The 21900-nt window shown below is 40.6% G+C and overlaps 1 protein-coding gene across 1 annotated transcript in view; it reads right to left on the bottom strand.

The window, feature by feature from the left end:
- Positions 1-21900, bottom strand: part of LOC141265291 (epidermal growth factor receptor-like) — a 164200-nt gene that overhangs the window by 73589 nt on the left and 68711 nt on the right. The window contains exons 9-13 of the mRNA XM_073678190.1: positions 11597-11687; positions 8708-8790; positions 2777-2928; positions 1283-1466; positions 387-512 (exon numbers count right to left, since the gene is read on the bottom strand). Coding sequence (XP_073534291.1) covers positions 387-512; positions 1283-1466; positions 2777-2928; positions 8708-8790; positions 11597-11687 — 636 coding nt within the window. The remainder of the gene's footprint in view (positions 1-386; positions 513-1282; positions 1467-2776; positions 2929-8707; positions 8791-11596; positions 11688-21900) is intronic.

Below are 21900 nucleotides of genomic sequence, written 5' to 3'. Positions count from 1 at the left end.
AAATGGAACATATTTTTAAAGGTCCTTTCTAGTTTAATAGTAATGATTCTCAATCACCAAATGTTAAAAAGGTATATGACTTTCGAATGCAATGTTTCTTTTATTATTTTCTAAATATTTTCATTATATTTGCTAACTGTCGACGAAGAAAAATGTCCTGTTTACACTCATTTACAAGTGACATTTACATATATTTTTATTCATTACTCTATTTGTCCATCATCGAACTCTATTATGTTTCTCTTGAGCACTGGTGCCCAAAATGGTACACAAAGGTCGATCCGCAACTGTACAAGCTAAAGTGTTTGGCAATTAAACGTAAAACGCATGAATAACATACTAAAAAAATGTTTTTCAGACTTGAATATAATGGTAGGAATACATACAGTTTGCAAGAGATGAGTAGTTCATAGATATGCTATAGTTTGAGTGAACAATATCTTTCCAATTAATTGTATGTAAATTGCAAAGTCTAGGATTTTTTCTGATGTTAATGTCACCACGAATGATCTCTATAAAATGAAGAAAGTTTGATTCAGGTTTGGCTTGAGTTTAGAAACAGTTTTTAAAGCAGAAAAGTAGCAGAAACTGTACAATAAAAATATATGCTTATTAAATTTCCCACCAATCTAGCACCAAAGCGCTGTACAATGATTCCACTAGTGATCTCTGCTGGCCAGTAAGTGACCATTGATTTAAAACAGCTCCTTTAAAAATAGGGAACATACCCAGAGGAGTATTTGGTAATGGTTAAAAATGCAAATATATTTAAGAAAGGGGTTTTTTTTATGCTTTTTGGTTATGCAATGTGAAACTGAGGTTCCATTCAGCAGATCAAGTTTTCCTCTACCAGCACTGAATTTAAAGGGAATCTATCAGCAGGTTTTTGCTATGTAATCTGACAGTGGCATAATGCAGGGACAGAGACCCAGATTCCAATGCTGTATCACTTAGTTTACCGGGTGCAGTAGTTATGTCCGGTCCATTTTTGGGGTTTTGTGTGAAATTATGTTCAATTTGCCTTTTTTTTGTGTTGTTCCAATACACACAAAGGAAATAAACATGTGCATAACAAAACACGTGTAATTGCAATCATTTTCTGGAAAAAATACTTGATTTTCTGGAAAAATTTCAAGGGTGCCAACACTTTCAGCCATGACTGTATATATATTGATTTATGTTTTTCTAATGACTTTACTGTATTAGAATCGATGTTGAGCATATCAGATATATGTTGAAAGTGCTGAACATCACTGGTGCACGTTAATAAATATTAGATTACCTTGCAATTGTCTCATTGGAAGCTCCTTCAGACCATCGGTCGAATTTGGTTTATAATTTGAAAAAATGGACAGTGAAGTGTTTTTGTACAATGTTTCCCCTCTAATGACCCTGAGGTTTACCAGTGGAATTGACTTTACTTCATTAACAGCAATGAGAACATATCCTCCTACTTCTTGTATATCCTAGAAAGAAAAAATCATCATAAAACATCATCGTTTTCTTGACTTAATGCCTTACATTGAGGTATGTTATATTTTTCGACCAAAATGTATAGACTGGACAATAATGACAATTTATGAGATAAATATAGTAATTAGTATAACACTCCCTTTCCTAAACTGCAGGTGGAGCAACAGTACAACAGTGCAGGCAAATGAGGCCAGAGGGACATATAAACTTACAAAAAATCCCTAATGAGAGAAACCCAAAGTGTGTCTCTACCTAATGTTGTTTCCTCAGTGGTCTGATGCAGCTGCATTATTTATTGCTCTCTTGGCAGCAAAAATACTAAGTTCAAAATGCCCATTTTGCATTTTCTTGCAGCTTTTTAATGGAGTTTTTGCAGCGTTTCTTAGGTGCAGATTACATGTGTGCTTGGAATACAGTACTTTATACTTTGTATCAGCATTGCTATGTATAGTGAAAATTACGGTCTCCTATGAAAGCCAGCTAAACTCGCCTCGTTGAGCGTGTGAAATAACATGACCCCCTGCTGACGAGCATGAAATATCGTCGTCAGAATTTGACGACAGCCTTTAATAGATTAACACCAATGGGTGGAACTCCCGAGGCATATGATGACTGAATAATTCAGCCATCATCTGTCGAGAAAGATGCGGGCTCAACTTGTGAACCCGCATCAAAGTCAAAGACCAGACATATGCTGTAACTGTACATCTTATTTTGGAAAGAGGTTAAAGAGGGAGCCCACAAGCTCTTTTAATCATCTAAATGCCATTGTCATTATTGACAGCAGCATGTTATGGGTTAAATGGCCATGGTCGATGCCAATACTGATCATGGCTGATGCAGCAGAGTGTCAGCTATAGCGTCCAGCTAACAGATGCTGCATGTTCACTCATCAGGGAAGCTATTCGCTAATATCTCATGTCAGTAAAATTATGTATTGCCGGTCAATAAGGTGTTAAGAAAAGTTACTAATTCTTTGTGAAATACTGCACATAGTCACAGGAGGTCCTAGCTAAAACAATGCAAGTGCCACATTCACACAGTGCAGATATGATCAGCATTTTGCATTTGTATCTATAAGCTCAAACAGCAGTGGATCCACCTAAATACTTTAAGAGTATAAAATAAGCAATTATGTTTGTTCTCTTTTTATATGCTGTGCACCCCAAAATTCAGCTTAAAAGTGGATGCAAAATACTGATCAAATCTGTGCTGTGAAAAAGAGTGAGCTAAAACAGTATACAGAATACTCTGGTCAGTTAAGGAAAAAGAAAGAAAGTTAAATTCAATTTCGACAAAGTACCTTGAAGAAGGAAACATCAGCACCTGCTTCTACATGGGTAATTTCCAAATTTCCAAGTACAATTTTACATCCCTGGTAAATGTTCTTTAGGAAGTTGTAATGGTTTTCAACTCCACCTATCTGAGTCAAGAGATTTCGAGACCCTGAGCAAACTTAAGATAAAAATAAAGACATATATTATTTATATTAAAGCATGATGGCGTTGTCATTGTGTTTTTAAAGGGTTATTTCCATCTAATACACATCTATAAATGCCATATATCTCTGCTAAATGTGACTCCTCTAACCTCCGTCGCATGGCCATTGTTAGTGGAGAGGTAGATAGCTGTGCTTGTATGTCTCAATTCACATTGAATGCAGTTCCATAAAAATCCTTGAACAATCTTACTCTGCTATTTTCAGAACTTAAATAGGAATAAGTGACAAGAGCTGCACATGTGCAGCCACATCTCTGTACACAGCGGCCACAAGAGACAAGGTGAATAGGCTGAAAGTGAATGTATCAGAACTGGGGGAATAGCAAAGAATACGGCACCAAACATCCAACTCAGCCCAACTGTTCTGTTACTTATGGACGTGTTTTTCCACCAGACAATCGGGATCTCGGGTGCAGCACCAAAACACAAAAGTTAAAACCTAGATGCAGGAGAGTTTTTGGACACTGCCGTTTTGCGCCTTCCTACACTTCAATGGGTTCTGGATTCCCGTTCAAGCACTGGAAGGTGCGAAACGGCCGTCATCCACCATGTGTCCAACAAACTCTCCTGCATCAATCTTTTAATTTTTGTGAAATAAAGTATCTTTCAAGAGACAGTGAGTGCCTCCTTTCTTTTTGGCAAGTTTTGGATTGTATCAGAACAGTGGTGTAACATGAAACTCATGTGCCCCAATGCAAAATCTCCAACAGGGCCCCTAAAACACAAGTATTCATTTGTAATGGCATTTTTATATGGGCCAAATGGACCTTTTGGGCGTTCCTAAGCTCCAGGACACAATTACGAGTTACGACCCCTGCACTTATTAAAGCTAATCCTCTGTATCAGAAATTCATAGCATATATCAATTATCCAATGGTGTCTATATAATAAGTTAATAGAACTTCAGATCAACATCATATACAGGTAGATTAGACTGAATAGAGATGGCGTCCCCCCTCACCCCAATGTGCATTTCGCCACTAACTTCTTCTGGGGACGCCGAAAGAAACTAGTGGCGAAATATGCATAGGGGTTGGGGGGTGTCGATATCTCTATCCACTCTTATTTACTCTGCCCTTAGTCATACCTTCTATACAGGTAATATACATCACTAATACTATTTACCATTTTTTGGATAGTCCTTATGTGAATCACTGATTTTTAATCTGTGGTTTAGGCTTTTTACATTCATTATACCAACTATTGTAGCCATTTAATAGCTTTAAGTCTTTAATCTACAGTCTGTGATTCTATGCACATCTCACCGTATAGTTCTATCTTTTATGGACTTGGAATGTCAGTTTATACTGCTAATTTTGGAATTCCATTCTCATTTTATATCATATGTTGTCATCTAGAACATTCTTTATAACTTTAATAGTGGTTATCATTTAGATATATTAGAAACTGTTATGATTAGGAGGGAAATTCAGCATGTGCAGCAATAAAGGCACTCCTAATTAATACTTGGTTGCACACCCTTTGGCATTGATGACAGCCTCCAAACATTTCTTGTAGTCATCTATAAGCTTCTTTCACTTCTCAACTGGAATTTTCTCCCACTCTTCCTTTGCAGTTTGTTCAAGCTCTTGAATGTTTGCAGGGTTCTTTTTCCCAATGGCAGATTTCAGCTCACCCCAAAGATTTTCAATGGGATTGAGGTCAGGACTAGTGTTGAGCGATACCTTCCGATATCAGGAAATATCGGATCGGATTGGATCGGGCCGATACCCAAAAAGTATCGGATATCGCCGATTCCGATACCGGAAACCAATGCAAGTCAATGGGACACAAATATCGGAATGAAAATAAACCCTTTCTTTCCTTGCAGGTTAATTCTACATGAAGGAAAACAACTAACAATAATGTAGAATGTATTGGGGGAGGTGGTTGCCCAAATCGATGGGAACAGTGCTCACAGTGAAACATGAAAAGCCGGCAATTCAGCAGCGGCATACACCGGTACCCGACAATTTATAACAGAAAGAATAGAGCTTCACACATAGATTAGATAGAAACATGTCAGTCACATATATAAGAAGTACAGTGACAGTGTTGCTTACTGTACTTGTCATTTAGTGTAAAGGATTTATTTAAAAAAATATTAGTGTTTTAATGCACCATTTCTTTAAAAAAGCCGGCCGGCAATTCAGCAGCGGTACCCGACAATTTATAACAGAAAGATAGAGCATCACACATAGATTAGATACATAGAAACATGTCAGTCACATATATAAGAAGTACAGTGACAGTGTTGCTTACTGTACTTGTCATTTAGTGTAAAGGATTTATTTAAAAAAATATTAGTGTTTTCATGCACCGTCTCGTTAAAAAAGCCGGCCGGCAATTCAGCGGTGGTACCCGACAATTTACAACAGAAATAATAGAGCATCACACATAGATTAGATAGATAGAAACATGTCAGTCACATATATAATAAGTAGAGTGATAGTGTTGGTTACTGTACTTGTCATTTAGTGTTAAAATAAAGGATTTATTTAAAAAAAAATTGGCGTGGGGTTCCCCGTAATTTTAGTCTCTAGCGGAGGTTAAGCAGACAGCTGGGGCAGATGTTTGAAGCCTGGGAAGGGGGTAATACCCACGGAGCTTCCCAGGCTACTAATATCAGCCCCCAGCTGAATACGTAGCCTTTACTAGCTATTAAAATGGGAGACTCCCCCAAAAAAATTACGTGGGGTCCCCCCTATTTTAATAGCTAGCAAAGGCTAGGCAGACAGCTGGGGGCTGATATTAATAGCCCAGGAAGGGTGCCATGAATATTGGCCCCCTCCCAGGCTAGAAACACCAGCCGTCAGGCGCCCCAGAAATGGCGCATCCATAGGATGCGCCAATTCTGTCACTTAGCCTCGCTCTTCCACGCTGCCCTGGTGCAGTGGCAGGGGGTAATAGGGTTGGGGTTCATGTCAGCGCCAGCTGCCATGAAGCCCAGGTTAGTAATGATGGGCGTCTATAAGACACCCACATTACTAACCTACAAAGTGTTAAAAAGAAAAAACGCACAGTACACCCAGAAAAAAATAATTTATTTGAAATAAAACTCACCATTTTATTTAATTCTTAGTTTACTAAAAAAAATAGTTACCTGTCCACGTTCCTGCGCTGATCTCCCATGCACAGCTGTCACATCTGGAGATGGTGACAGCTGTGCATGGTAGCTGTAAGCTCACACTGCCGGGAACACGTCCGCTCCCGGCAGCGGGAGCCACTGACTGAGGTCACCGGAGTGCATTCAGTCAGCACAGCTCCGGAGACCTCCTTTACGGCACTGCTGTACCGTGGGAATTTCTCACGGTACAGCAGGGCCGTAGAGGAGGTCACCGGAGCAGCGCTGCCTGAACTCCGGCGAACCCGCTCATGCAATGACGGGGCTGCTTTACGGCCCCGTCATTCTAGCGGCGGCAGCGTTTCAGAGCGGTCACATTCTATGTGGCTGCTCTAAACTGGAGATCTTCGTGGGACACTCGTGGACTACTACGGAGGGGTAAGGATAAGATTGTGGTTTATTATTTTATATTTTATTACAGGAGATCGATGGCTTCGGGGAATTAGGTGTCTAGGTGAGTATAGGTGTATTTTTTTATTTTTTACTTTATTTTAGGTGGCGATCGGCGGGGACAGGTAATGTATAAACTAATTTATTTTAGGTAACCACTGGCCACCAATGACATGTATTTAAAATTTATTGGGGACACAGTAGGGCAATTTAAATAGCAGGATCAGGCTGATGGGAACTACTGCTCCCATCGAGCTGATCCTGCTGGCACGAGTGGATGGGGGACAGACATAGGCCGATGGGAGTAGTAGTGTCACATCGGCCTATGTCTGCCTGCACGCACACACCCACAGACATCGCACAGACACCCGCACACACCAATCATGACGGGCTGATGGTCTGCGAGGTGTGGCTGACCTGTGCGGCCATGGGAAAGTTCATGTGAGTTCATGCAATGCAGTCAAGCATGAACTCACATGAACCCTCTGAGGGCACCGCGGCTACTTCAAATGAACAGCTGATCAGCATCACCTGATACCTCAGCTGTTCATTTGAAATAACCGGCGGGAAAGCGCAGCACAGAACAGGAAAGTCGGCGGTGAAGTGTTTTCATTGCCGGCTTCCCCGCCCGGGTCCTTCGCTCCCTGCTCCTTGGTGCTGTGCTCCCCGCCCGGTCCTAACTTACGATCGGGATGGGAGGTGGCGAGGGGAGCGGAGGATCGGGGTGGGAGGCTGCGGGGAAGCGAGAATGGGGCTGAGTGATTGTTTAAAAGCCGGCGGGCGGTAAAAAGCCGCCGGCTTTTAAACAATCAGGAGAATTCTCCCACGCTGGGATGGCATTCTGATGACAGGCTGGATCGCAGCTAAGCGCTGCCATCCAGCTCGTCATCCTTCAGAGACACTGCAGAGCGCAGGCATTATGGGAACTTCCGATTCCGGTATCCGATATTGTAAAAATATCGGAACTCAGTATCGGAACTCTGATACCGCGAATATCGGCCGATACCCGATATTTCAGTATCGGAATGCTCAACACTAGTCAGGACTCATTGCTGGCCATTTTAAAACAGTCCATTTTTTCTTTTTCAACCATTCTTGTGCACCATGCTTAACTGCTGATAAGGTGTTCTTTTCCTTATAGGCTTCATTGCGCCGTCTGTAAACAGCCTGTTGCTTTGCATTGCCAAAAAGCTCTATTTTTGTTTCATCTGTCCACAGAACATTTCCCAGAAGGATTGTGGTTTGTCACTGTACTTTGGCAAAGATCATTTTTTCCTTTTTATGTCTTTTCTTCAGCAATGGTTTCTTTTTTGGCCTTCGCCCATAAAGCTCTGCTTGGTTTAGTGTGCGGTGTGTGGTACTTGTTAAAACTATGACCCCAGACTGTTCTAGGTTGGCCTTCAGGTCTTTGGATGTTTGACGTGGTGTTTTTTCCACCATTTGCATCAATCTTCGAAGACATCTCTTGTCAATTTTCCTTTTCCCCCACATCCAGGGAGGTTCTTGACGGTTCTATATGCTTGGCAAACTTCTTAATAAAATTGTGCCCTGTTGAAACTGCAATACCAAGGTCTTTGGAGATGGCCTTATACCCTTTGGAAGTCTTGTGTGTGCTAATAATAGCAGTTCTGATGTCCTCAGATAGCTCTTTTATCTTCACCATTGTGACAAAGGAACAGGGTCTACCATGTGGCTTTTTAAAACATTGAAGACATCATTCATTTACTAATTCATGCCACATGGGCACCGGCAATTAATCACAGGAGAATCTGTTTTGTGATTTACCACAGGCGAGTCAAAATGTGTTTCCATACTAAATTAATGTAAAAGGTGCCAATACCAGTGACACAGCAAGCTTTAGGTTTTTCTATTTTTCCCTCTCATTGTTTTTTATTTTAAACTATTGCTTATCATTTGCTCTTTTGCATTTCACACCAGTGCTCTATACAAAAAAACTGTTTCACTTGATTAATTTTTTTCAGGAGATATTCCACATTATGTACTTAAACTTCATGGGTGCCAATAACGATGAGCAGGACTGTATATCAGCCAAACAAAAATTAGCAGGACACTCTTTTGGCCTCCATTTGGCAAGAGCCCTATGAATTTGTTTAACACCTACTTCGGGAGTTTTCCCAGTGTACATGCTAAATAAAGAGCACAAATGCAATGTAAATGTAGCCTAATTCATAAGGAAAATTCTGTACTACAAGAGCTTACCTTTTTTGTTATTCGTATGTAAGACATGAATAGCATTTAAGACATCTACTTTAGGTCTGTCCACTTTGGAAGTGATGTTATAACTGTAGCAAAGATAGAGATTGTTTTCAAGTTAAGCGATACAGAAATGAACTGAACAGTGATGTTTTTATTTCATTTTCCTAGATCATGATTGATTGTGTTAATATTAGGGCAGCACGGTGGCTCAGTGGTTAGCACTGTTGCTTTGCAGCGCTGGAGTCCTGGATTAAAATCCCACCAAGGACAACATCTGCAAGGAGTTTGTATGTTCTCCCCGTGTTTGTGTGAGTTTCCTCCGAGTACTCTGGTTTCCTCACACAGTCCAAAAATATACTGATAGGGAATCTAGATTGTGAGCCCCGATGGGGACAGTGATTATAATGTCTGTAAAGCGCTGTGGAATTAATGGTGCTATATAAGTGAGTAAAATAAATTAAAATAAAATAAATATGAATTATACTTTCCTTATAAGGTACTTATTAGCAATGTCTAAAACCTTATTCTTTTGACAATTTATAATTCGAAGTTCAAGAAGACTACTACAATTTGCTTTGCTTAGGTCCCTTCATGCTTCATTAGCCTAGAAGTCATGCCCATGTAATTGTGAGGCTGTGGTGTCCCTCCACCATCAGGCCGGAGGAAGATGTAATGAGAATACAGTGTGCACAACTGAGTGGCTACTTGATCTCCTACATCCACTATATCACTAAACTAAAAGTATCTTATAGATGTTCTTTATTAACCCCTACATGATCAGGTGATATTTTGTTTTTTCCTCTCCCCTCTTCTGAAAGTTAAAACCATCTTATTATTCCATTGATCTAGTCATATATGAACTTGGATTTTAGTAGGTGATTTGTGGTTTTGAAAGACACCTTTCCTTTTACCATACAATGTAGTGGAAAATGGGAAAAAAAAATTCCAAGTGTAATGAAATAGTGAAAAAAAAAATCTGCAATTCTCCCACTTGTGTTTTTGGCTTTCATTTCTCCGAAACTCAGTGTACGTTAACAATGACATATTAGCAAGATTCTTCGGGTCACTATGAGTACATTAATACCAAACTTGTAAAGTTTTCTTTATATTAAAGTAATGTAGTAATGAAAAAAAATTCAAACATTTGTAAAAGAAAAAAAAATTGGTTTGTGTCGCCATTTTCTGAGACCGTAACATTTTTGTAATTCTGGCAATGCAGGTTTTATTTTTTGCAAGGCGAGGTGATGTTTTTATTGTTAGACACAATGTTTTGATCAATTTTTGTTGCATATATTGGTGGAACAACCAAAAAGCTGCATTTCTACCATCTTAATATTCTGTCTATTTATTATTTTAATGTATGGTCTTATTATCTTTCATATAAAATACTTTATATCTTGGACTTTTACAGATGCGACCATGCCAAATATGTTTATTTTGTTTGCCTTTTTTTTTTTTTTAAATTAATAAAAGGATGGCTATTAAAATTTTTATACTATTTTAATTTTTATATTTTAAAATATAAAAATATCTGCTGTTAAAGGTAGATGCTGGCTGTGCAACACAGCTGGCATCGGCTGAACAAACCAGCGAGCATCGGCTGGGTATGGTGCTTGCTAAGCTCCTCAGTCGACTCTATACACAGTCAGCCAACACTGGACGTACAAATAAGTCCAATGTTGGTAAGGGGTTAAAGTGGATCAATCACTAGGTCAAAAGTGGAAAGTTTTTGCTCTCATGTTATTCCTGCTGCTCCCCTAAGTATTCAGTTTTTTTCTTCTTTTTCCTTAAATGCACATATCATACAGTTCCAGAGATATTGGCCTTTTTATGTAGTAATAATTTTTCTGATCTTTACCAAGGGGGCGTGGTCAGGATTCTCTGGGGACATGCCCTTAGGCTACTCTGCAATATTACCCTTTGTGCACACCCCCTTGAAAAGACCAAAAAAATTGCAAATTTAAAGTGGTCTATCTGTCTTTCTAGTCATAGATTCCATTGAAAGGAATTGTGCACTACTGGACACCCCATATTAATAGCCTCAGAGTGCAGCAAAAACTAAAAATACACTTACCACCCATAACGGAGACTTTCATCAATTCCCCATGGTCACCTGACTACTGCAGTAAATTGGCAGCCATCAGGAGTTAACATCAATTTTTTTTTCATTTTATGCTGCATCCTCAGGCTATTGTTGAGAATCCACTGTTGGACAAAAACTCCTTTATCAAGGGATTTAATGTCTTTAATTTAAGACATAAATATAACTTGCTTTATACTTGAAATACTAGTCCCCGCTCTGCCTACATGTTTCGAGGATCTCACACCCTCTTAGTCGTAGCTTGTGATCTGAGATAGGACGAGGTCTAAAATACATGTGCCAATTAGTAATCCAATTATGTACATGCAAATCCACTGAGAACAATAAAATCAATTTCCACTAATAAATACATAAATAGATAACATATCATTATAACATGATCAATAATAGTGCGTAATATGCCTACACAAATTTACTCCCGATGGAAAACTTATGACAAGATAGAAAAACCAGAAGGCCTCCAGGTTTTACTGACGTAGCCACTGTTTTTTTTTTCTATACTGTATGTTTGAAAATATCTAGTTCTGCCATAGTGAACATCAATGAAATGTTTTTATGTATTTGTTGTTTGATATATCATTGAGATGCTTCAGTATTCCTTTGTTTAAATGGTGGATTGTGCATCCAAAGTATAACTAATTACATTCGGAGAAATTAGTGTACAACCCCTAAGTATATTAGTCCTGCAAGAGGCTTATCAGGGTTAATGTAAATCTAATATAGTATGATTTTTCTTTCAAATATCAAATTTATTTATGGCAGCTTATATTGGTAGAAGCTACTATACTTACGTTTCTTTTCGCGGTTTCAGGATATATGTATTTTCCTTTAGAACATTGTTTATAGGTGTATCTCCAAATTTAGTCCAATCACTTTTTAGAGCTGAAAGTAAGTAAAAACAGTATTGATTTAAATCGTAAATGAACAACATTTTTATCATTAAATACAGTCCCCTGAAAAAAAAAATCAGCAGCCAGAACTATTTTTTTTTGTTAAAAATATGCCAGAGATAAGCTGTAATAAAAGACAAGGTTATTCAAAAAGGATGATGCAAAATGAAAACCTTGGCATTCATAACCGTAACACAAATTTATTAACATGAGAAGAAACATTATCTATCGTACTTTTATCTATACACTACAAATGTTCAAACTGATTTAATTTGTGACACTGCAGATATTTAGGTGGTAGTCCAGTTCTGTCCACATGTGTGTCAACATATCCTCACATATGGACACCGTCATGATGCATTGTCTCAGATCGATTAACCAATTTTCCCTGGCCTCCACAATCACCACTTCTAACAACTTTAAAAACTTGCATCCTCTTTAAGTGGGACTTCAGTGGACATACTGTAAAAAGTTCCTGTTCATCTTCAGCTTTTTAGGAGAGACCAGAAGATTTCATTGCAAAAATTGACTGATATATTTGGAACTGTGTTAGTACCTAGTGTTACTACGTGAACCCTTTCCTATGCTAACACTATACTAATAGCTTGGTGTTCAGAGCTTACATAAAATAATTTAACTCTTCCTTTCTTTATAATGCATTCTTAGCGATGAAAATGTATACCACTGCACTTACTTCAATTCATCTAGCCATTGATCAAACATTGATGTCCCATTCATTCAGTCATCTGACACCTGGGACCACTAATTAACTGCAGAATCAGGTGACTGATGACTGAGATGTCATCAGTTCTGGTGGAATGATATCCCATCCAACAATTACTTGATATATGTAATGGAGAGGTGAAATAAAAAAACATGTTTTATCCCGCTCTGTAGCCACTTTTACATCGTGTGTCCAGTTCAACATGAATAAAATTGGTGGAAGGTCCTCTTTAAATGCATGTGTTTTGGTTAAAGGTCTTGTTTTTAAATGTTAAAAATCGGAAGTGTTTGGCTTTTATAGCCTCTAATGTTTCACTATACATAGCTGGCTACAGACAGAGTTAACAGTAAGTAAGTATGTATGTCAGTAAGCGTGTTCTGACTGCAGAATTTCTAATTCTTATCTTTCTTCTCCTGAAGTCCTCTAAGCTGGTTTCATGATGACATCAAAGTTGAGCTGTAGTTTGATGTAGTCATAATCAGCTTAGAGTTGATCAACTGAAAAACCAAGGACTTTTAAATGACTTTGAAGAAAAGTAGTCATGCAGTCTCTATTATAGATTGCAACTTTACTCAAGCTAGTATTATTTTATTATATTATTATTAACTTTAAATGGTAAAATGGCTTTTTTCTTCATCCCTAGCAGAATAGAAACTATTACAAAATAATGGCCAAATGATGCCTAGCTGGACTATCAGATAGTTACTAAGAAGAGGTAAACATACTCGGAAGGGGACCAAAGACATGTCTTTAGAAAATGACCAAGGTAAATGTTTTTGGAACTGATGGCTTCAAAACTGTATTGTGTCACAAAGGTGAGAAATACAAAGAAAAATGCATGGTGCCTACAGTGAAACCTGGAAGTGGCAGTGTAACACGACGGTGGCTTCATAAGCGTCACTGGTGTCAGTGAGCTACACTTCATTGAAGGTATCATGAATTCACAGATGTAATGCTCTTTACTGAAATAGAAGATGCTACCATCACTCCATTCCCTTGGTAGACATGAACGTTTCCACAATGACAATGATCCAAAACACATATATGCTGCATTTCTGAAGAACAGGGTGAAAGTGATTCAGTGGCCAGGTGTCTCCTGATCTCAACCTAATTTAACACCTTCATCTTCATCCAGCATCCAGAGGTCGTTCTTGAAGAATGGGAAAAGATAGATGTTGCAATATGTTGCCAACATATACACAGAAAAAGAAATATGCAAAGAGAGGAATCACCTAAAAATTATCAATATTTATTAACAAACAAGCCAAACTAGCCAACTTGCTAGTAGAGGCTATAGTGCTAGGGTCTAACCTGTCTATTGGTAAGATAACGTAGGAAACCAAAAGTAAAACCTCAGTGCTAATAGAATGCATATAAAAGGATGATAGTGATTCATCGGTCTATTAGGTCTCTTGATCTGAACCTAATGTCACGCAAGGTGAAAGAAAGACTAAGTGCACAACGATGGGAAGAGGGGGAGGAAGCCCAAACACAAGCGAAAGGGGGAGTGGAGACCCCTAGGCACATCTGACAACACCCTAACTTCCCTACCGACCCTAAATAGGTTCCGCACAAATTGCCGAGCAGGGAACCTAATCCTATGGGTGAAAAAACGCTCAAAAAACGCTGAAAGAAGTGACATGCTCTATTTCCAAAAAAACATGCAAGGCACAAAATCCTGAACAAAAAAAAAGATGTGTGAACAGAAAATTCTGGTTTCTCATAGACTTTGCTGGTACTGCAAAACGCAGCTGAAAATTTGCATAAAAAAGTCATAACAAAGTCATTCACACTTAGGTCCAGACCTGGCAAGCGTTTCCTGTTAGCCATACGTTTGCACCTGTCTCCCATGATCTTTAAATACACAAAAGAGAGAGACGAAACAAAACGTTCTTCCTCAGGAACTCCTGAAGCCCCTCCCCCACTAAAAGAACCAAACTGTGGATGGAAACCGTATGCACCAAAGAATGGTGACCTGCCGGTAGATCCTTGACGATGATTATTAATAGCAAATTCTGCCAACGGTAAATAAGATGCCCGATCCTCCTGGTTTTCAGAGACAAAACACCTAAGGTAAGTCTCCAGATTCTGGTTAATGTGTTCCATCTGCCCATTTGACTGAAGATAGTAGGCAGAGGAAAAGGACAGCTGCACCCCCAGTCGAGAACAGAAAGCTTTCCAGAACTTGAAAACAAACTGGGTCACTGATCTGACACCACATTGGAGGGAACCCCGTGAAGCTTCATGATCTCACTTATAAACACCTAAGCAAGAGTTTTGGCATTCAGAAGTGTCGGTATTGCGATGAATTGAACCATTTTACTGAACCTACAACCACCAAAACCACAGTTTTGCCTGCAGATACCGGTAGGTCAGTAATAAAATCCATGGACAAGTGTGACCATGGCCTGCTAGAAATTAGGTAGAGGAAGAACAGTACCAGACAGACGGGTATGCGATACTTCAGAATGCGCGAAAATACTACAAGCAGACACGTGCTCAATCATATTCCGATGCAACGCTGGCCACCAAAAATGCTGAGAAAGGAGGTTCGCAGTTGCCTTACCACCTGGATGACGAGCAAGCACAGAGTTGTGATGTTCCCTAATTACTTTGCGGCGCAGATTAGACGGTACAAATAACCTTCCTGAAGGGCAGGAGGTAGGGGCGTTTTCCTGAGCCTCCAACACCTCACCCTCCAGTTCAGGGTACAATGCCGAAATGACTAGCCCCTTCTGCAAAATCGGGGCAGGATTCTCATGGTCACCCCCACCAGGAAAGCTCCGGAACAAAGCATCAGCCTTGACTTTTTTGACCCCTGGACTGAAAATGACAACAAAATTGAATCTATTTAATTGCCAAAAGTTCCCTATAACCCACGTCATAATATCTCTCAGCCGAAGATAATTTCTTAGAAAAGAAAGAGTATGGACGCGATTTACCAGGGGACAGACCCTAAGACTACACAGCCCCAATCCCTACCTCCGACGCATCAACTTCCACAATAAAGTATTGGGAAACATCGGGTTGACAGAGTATAGGAAAAGTGGCAAAACAGTTCTTTAGGGAGGAAAAAGCCTGCAGGGCGGCATCTGACCATTTAGAAAGAACAGATCCTTTCCTTGTATTGTCAGTGAGGAGTTTCACAATTACTGAATAATTTAGCATAAATTTCAGATAAAAATTAGTAAAGCCCAGAAAACGTTGTAGAGCCTTCAGGTTCTCTGGATGGTCTCAATCAAGGACAGCACAGATCTTCTCTGGATCCATCCGAAAACCCAAAGATGACAACAGGTACCTCAAAAACTGCATGTCCTGAATAACCAGACTCTCGAAATGCCCTTCAGAGGTATTGAACGCTGTTTTCCATTCATCCCCTTCTCTGATTCTAACAAGGTTGTAGGCTCCCCTTTAAATACAACTTGGAGAACACCTTAGCTCCCACAACCTGGCTGAACAAATATGGAATCAGAGGAAGAGGGTATGGATCTCGGATGGTAATTTGATTTAATTCCCGGAGATCTAAACAGGGACGTAGACCACCATCTTTTTTCTTCATGAAGAAGAACCCTGCCACCACGAGCGAAGATGAGGGTCTGATACTGTATGTCCCTTCTCCAGACTTTCCACAATGAAATCCTTCATGTCTTGTCTCTCAGGGCCAGAAAGATTATACAGTCTGGACTTTGGTAGTTTAGCTCCGGGGGTCAGGTTAATAGGGCAGTCATATGCACGATGAGGAGGCAAATCCTGACACCCTTTCTCAGAAAAAACATCCTCAAAACCAGACAGAAAAGCAGGTAAGGTCTCTGTAGCGACTGTAGAAAGGGAAATGTTTAAACAGTTCTCATGGCAGTAATCTCCCCACTCAATGATCTCTCTGGATTGCCAATCCACCAACGGATTATGTTTCACCAACCAGGGTAGAACAAGTACAATTTGCGTGGGAAGACCGTTCAGGACATAGCAAGGGATTATCTCACAGTGAACTGACCCCACCCTCACTCTTACATTATGCACACTCCTCCCATTTGGCACAGGCGATTTTAATTAGCAGGAGACTGCAAAGAGGGTCTAGCCTATTTTTGCTTTCACTTGAGAGCTTAAGGAAGGTGAGTCACAATGCTCCTTTCATGTGGTGTTGGTGCAGTGTGTCGGCCATTGTTGCTGTGGTTTTGTGCTTGTGGAGCGGCGTGGCCTGGAGTCATGGGGACTCAGTCTTGCAGCATGGGCGCTGTGAGGCACCAGGCCACCCGCCCTGCTGGTGCACTGTCGCTGTGGCAGTGGTTGGCGCACGGCTCCGCTCCCGTTCAGGCAGGAAATGTTAGGACCCACTAAGAAGTTTGCCGTGACGTGGCAGTGGGCTTCATACAGTCTGATCAGAATGTTAAACTAAGAACCTCATGTTCAGTTTTATATATTCTTGCCGAGAGGCATTAGATCAACGTATGTTTTTGGAGGTGCTGTCCATTCTTTTTTTCAGCTCAATGCACAATCTGAGTTAGAGCTTTCAGTGCAAGTGGCACTGAGTCGATAGCGAATATGGGAATGTGCGTAGCTAAAGTACAGCAAGCAAGACTATGAGTTCTCACAAACTCAGCATCAACCATGCTGACTCCAGCTTCATTGTCAACAAGCACAGAATTTTTTCAGTGTTGCTCTCTAGCACCACCTCTGCTGTCAGGACAAACTGAGAAAGGCAGGATGATGATAAACGCACCCCTTGATTGTCCAACTTCAGACTACCAAGGGTTAATCGGGTCTCCTTTTGCTTAGGAATCAAGGTACAGGCCCCAATCAAATGTCCCTTTTTCCACAAAAAAAACACATGCCCTTTTTTTTTGTGAATATCTAGGGAAACGTACGATGCAGAGGCACCCCCTAACTGCATGGGTTCTTCCACCTCCCCCAGTAGTGGTTCACCGCCAAACCGCTCCCCCGGCAAAGGGGCATTACCTTCAAAAAAGGGCTCCGGAGAAGGTGGTCTCACTCACCTATCCCGAAGGCGTTTATCAACACGTATGGCCAAAGACATGGCAGCCTCCAAGGACTCTGGGGTTTCATACACTGCCAAAGCATCTTTCAACCTTTCAGTAAGGTCCTGACAAAATTGGCTTCTGAGAACCGGGTCATTCCATTTTGTATCAGTTACCCATCTGCGGAATTCGGAGTTATACGTCTCCAGTGACCGATTTCCCTGCTGAAGCCAATGCAGGCTGGATTCAGCCAATGAGATTCAGTCAGGGTCATCATAGATGAGGGCTAGAGCTCCGAAAAACTCCTTCGCATACTGGAGACAAACCAAACCCTGCAGCAAAGAGTGCAGGATTGAGGATCTCCTTGCAATAGTGAGATTACAATCCCCACTCGCTGCTCCTCACCTCCAGAGGAGTAAGGACAAAATTTAAAATACAGTTTGCAACTTTCCTTGAACACAAAAAAATTGACCCTACCTCTTGCAAACCTGTCTGGGAGGGCAACCTTGGGTTCAAGCTGGACCGGCCTACCAGCAGGGACCCCAACATTGGGGACCTGCAGCTGCTGCTGCTGAACCTTTGAGCAGAGGTCAGTCACCTCCAAAGACAACCTGTGCAGCTGCTCTGCAAGCTCTGCAACAGGATCCATGAACCAGAAGAAAAAAAAAAACACACCAGAAAAAAAACACAAATAAAACCGTGTCAGTTTTTTTTTCTATTTATGCATGGCCGGTGATAATGTCACGCAAGGTGTGGGAAAGACTAAGTGAAACACGAAGGGTAGAGGAGGAAGGAGCCCAAACACTAGGGAAAGGGGGAGTGGAGACCCCTAGGCAGATCAAATAACACCCTGCTTACCCTACCACCCTATATTGGTTCAACACTAATCACCCAGGACCCTAAACCCTGTATATCCCTAGAGCTAGGCCCTATATAAGGAGAGGGAGGAGTGAGTACTGGTCAGGTCCCAATACAAACTAAAGACAACAAAGACAAATAAAGGGGATTAACTTAGCTTGAGCAGACACCATAGGAGTAACGCCAACTGTCCTCCAAGAGCACCAGAGTCAGTCAACAGCTAGTGCTCCAAGCATGCACAAAAGAACATAGAAGTATCACCAGCGATTGCCTAAATCAAACTGAGAGTTTTTAACTCCCATGCAAGGGTGTGTCAAACAGCGGCAGGAGGGAGGTACCAGGGGAGGAGTCCTGAGGAGATAATTTGCATATTCCCACTGCATTTTGGGGTAAGTGAAGAGTCTCCGCGAGCTCAAAGAACACTGGATTTTGGCTGTTGGAGCTGAAAAGAGGACATCGGTAAACCGCGCGCCTACCGGCACGCGCATTTTGAAGCTTTTTTTTAAGCTTTTTTCACTGTTTTCAGAACATTAACAATAAGAACATGGAAGAGTCCAGGAGCCATTTGGTGAGCTGCATATCCTGCTACATGTTCACAGACTTGCCAGTGGAAAAGCCAGACTTCACATGCCAGAAATGCAAGCTTGTGTCCCTGTTGGAGGAAAAGTTGCGAAATCTAGAAGAGAGGTTAACTACCTTGAAAATCATTAAGGAAGGTGAAGAGTTCTTAGACAGAGCAGAATTATCTCTTCATGATTCAGAAAGAGAAGAAATTCGAACTGCACCTGACGAAACAGAGGAATGGAAGCATGTGACCCACAGAAGCAGGAGGATCGAGAGGCAGTCAGCACCCATACTGCTCAGGAACCAGTACCAGGCTCTCACACAGGAGAACCATGAAGAAATACAGCAAGATAAGACTTTGCCAGCAATGAATAACCTTGTAAGCCCTCAGAATCCTCCTGGATGGAGAAAGAAGAATGTTGTGAAGAAAAAACGGAGAGTGGTGGTCATGGGGGATTCCCTGTTAAGAGGAACAGAGGCCGCTATCTGCAGACCAGACATAACCTCAAGAGAAATGTGCTGTCTTCCAGGAGCAAAAATTAAAGATGTGTCTGACAGGATATCAAGACTCTTCAGACCTACAGATCACTACCCATTCCTGCTAATACATGTGGGGACAAATGACACCGCAAGAAAGGACCTGGAAACCATCTGCAGTGACTTTGAAGACTTAGGCAAGAAAGTGAAAGAATTGGGAGCGCAGGTGGTCTTCTCATCCATCCTCCCAGTGGATGGCCATGGAACAATGAGGTGGAATAAGATTCTACAGGTGAACAACTGGCTACGTCGATGGTGCCGTCAACAAGGATTTGGATTTCTGGATCACGGAATGAATTACCTATACGATGGACTACTTTCTAGAGATGGGGTGCACCTTACGAAGACTGGAAAACATGTATTTGGAAGTCGCCTTGCTACACTCATCAGAAGAGCTTTAAACTAGAACAATGTGGGAAGGGAAGCAAAAGGCCAGAAAAAGCCATACAGCTGACAAATACTATTGAGATCTCTGCTACTGGAAGTGGAAAAGAAGAACAAATACAAAAAAATCTAAATAATAAAAATATGGGAGGAAGAGAAACCAATCACAAACTAAAATGTTTTTATACAAATGCACAAAGCATGGGCAACAAACAAGGAGAATTGGAACTACTAATGCAGGAAAAGGAATATGATGTCATTGGAATCACTGAAACTTGGTGGGACGATACACATGATTGGAATAAAAGGCTAAAAGGATACAACTTATTTGCAAGAAACAGACTTGATAAACGAGGAGGAGGTGTTGCATTGTATGTTAGAAAAGCGTATATCTGCACAGAGATTGAAGCTTCAGAGACTGGGAGTTCTGTGGAAACTGTTTGGGTAAGAATACAAGGAGAGAACAACGGAAAGGACACCATTGTAGGCATTTACTACAGGCCACCTGGGCAAGCTGAAGATATGGATGAACTCTTTATGTATCAAATGACCAAGTTCTCCAAAAAATATGACGTAGTGGTCATGGGAGATTTCAACTATCCAGACATTTGTTGGGAATCTCTCTCAAGTAAAACTAACAGGTCAAGCAAATTCTTATCCTCTCTTGCTCACAACTTTATCTTCCAAAAGGTAGGGGAGAAAACAAGGGGATCTGCTACTTTGGATCTAATTCTTATAAACAGGGAGGAAATGGTTGAGGAGGTAAAGGTGGCTGGGACCCTAGGAGGCAGCGATCATGCTATTATAGAATTTTGGATAACTAGAGGAGGAAGACATGTGAAGACTCAAACTTCAAGGTTAGATTTTAGAAAGACAGATTTTAAGAGACTCAGAAAGAGAATAGGAGGGATCCAATGGCTGGATGTCCTTAAGGACAAAAATGTCCAGGAAGGATGGGAAATTTTTAAAAATGAGATTCTCAAAGCACAATCGTTAACAATCCCGAAAAGTAGGAAGAATGGGAAGCATTTAAGGAAACCAGGATGGATGAACACAGAACTTAAACACATGCTAAAAAGAAAGAAAGAAATGTTTATTAAATGGAAAGAGGGAGGCATATCTAAAGAAGATTATAATGCAGTCTGCAGATCCTGCAGGGCACGTATCAGGTTAGCTAAAGCTGACAATGAATTAAGGCTTGCAAGAGATGTCAAAAGCAATAAAAGAGGATTTTGGGGGTATGTCAAAAGTAAAAGAAAAGTCAAAGATGCTATAGGATTTTTACAGGATGAAAATGGAGAAATGGTAAGAGAGGATGTTGAGAAGGCCGAACTTTTTAATTCCTATTTTGCATCTGTTTTCTCTCAGAAAGAAAATGTAACATCAACTGATCTTCACTGTCCTTTTAAAGGAATAGAGGAATCCAAGTTATCAGTAAACAGAAAGATTGTGAGGGAATATTTAGCTAACATAAATGAGTTCAAGTCTCCAGGTCCAGATGAATTACACCCCAGAGTACTGAAGGAGATTGTAGAAGAAATTTTAGAACCACTCTCCATAATCTTTGAAAATTCTTGGAGAACAGGAGAAGTCCCAGAAGACTGGAGAAGAGCAAATGTTGTTCCTATCTTCAAAAAGGGGAAGAAGGTGGACCCAGGGAACTATAGGCCGGTGAGTCTGACTTCTATACCAGGAAAGATCTTTGAACAAATTATTAAACAACATGTATGTAAGTACATGGATAAGAATGAAGTGATTAACCAGAGTCAGCATGGGTTTGTAACTAACAAGTCATGTCAGACTAACTTAATTTCCTTCTATGACAGAATCACTGACTGGGTGGATCAGGGAAATGCTGTAGATATAGTATATCTTGACTTCAGCAAAGCATTTGACAAAGTATCTCACATCATCCTTATTGAAAAAATGACCAAGTATGCAATGGACCAGGCAACTGTTAGGTGGATTCATAACTGGCTTAGTGATCGGACTCAAAGGGTGGTTGTAAATGGCTTCACATCCAGCTGGATGAATGTCTCAAGTGGGGTACCACAGGGCTCCGTCCTGGGACCTGTATTGTTCAACATCTTTATCAATGATTTAGATGAAGGAATTGAGGGTAAACTGATTAAATTTGCTGATGACACAAAGCTAGGAGGGAT

This window comes from Phyllobates terribilis, unplaced genomic scaffold (assembly GCF_046119375.1).
Source record: "Phyllobates terribilis strain yellow unplaced genomic scaffold, ASM4611937v1 Scaffold_4__5_contigs__length_816908805, whole genome shotgun sequence".
Classification (NCBI taxonomy): Eukaryota; Metazoa; Chordata; class Amphibia; order Anura; family Dendrobatidae; genus Phyllobates; species Phyllobates terribilis.
Note: the sequence above shows the minus strand (reverse complement) of the source record. Positions and strands in the feature narration are given on the sequence as shown.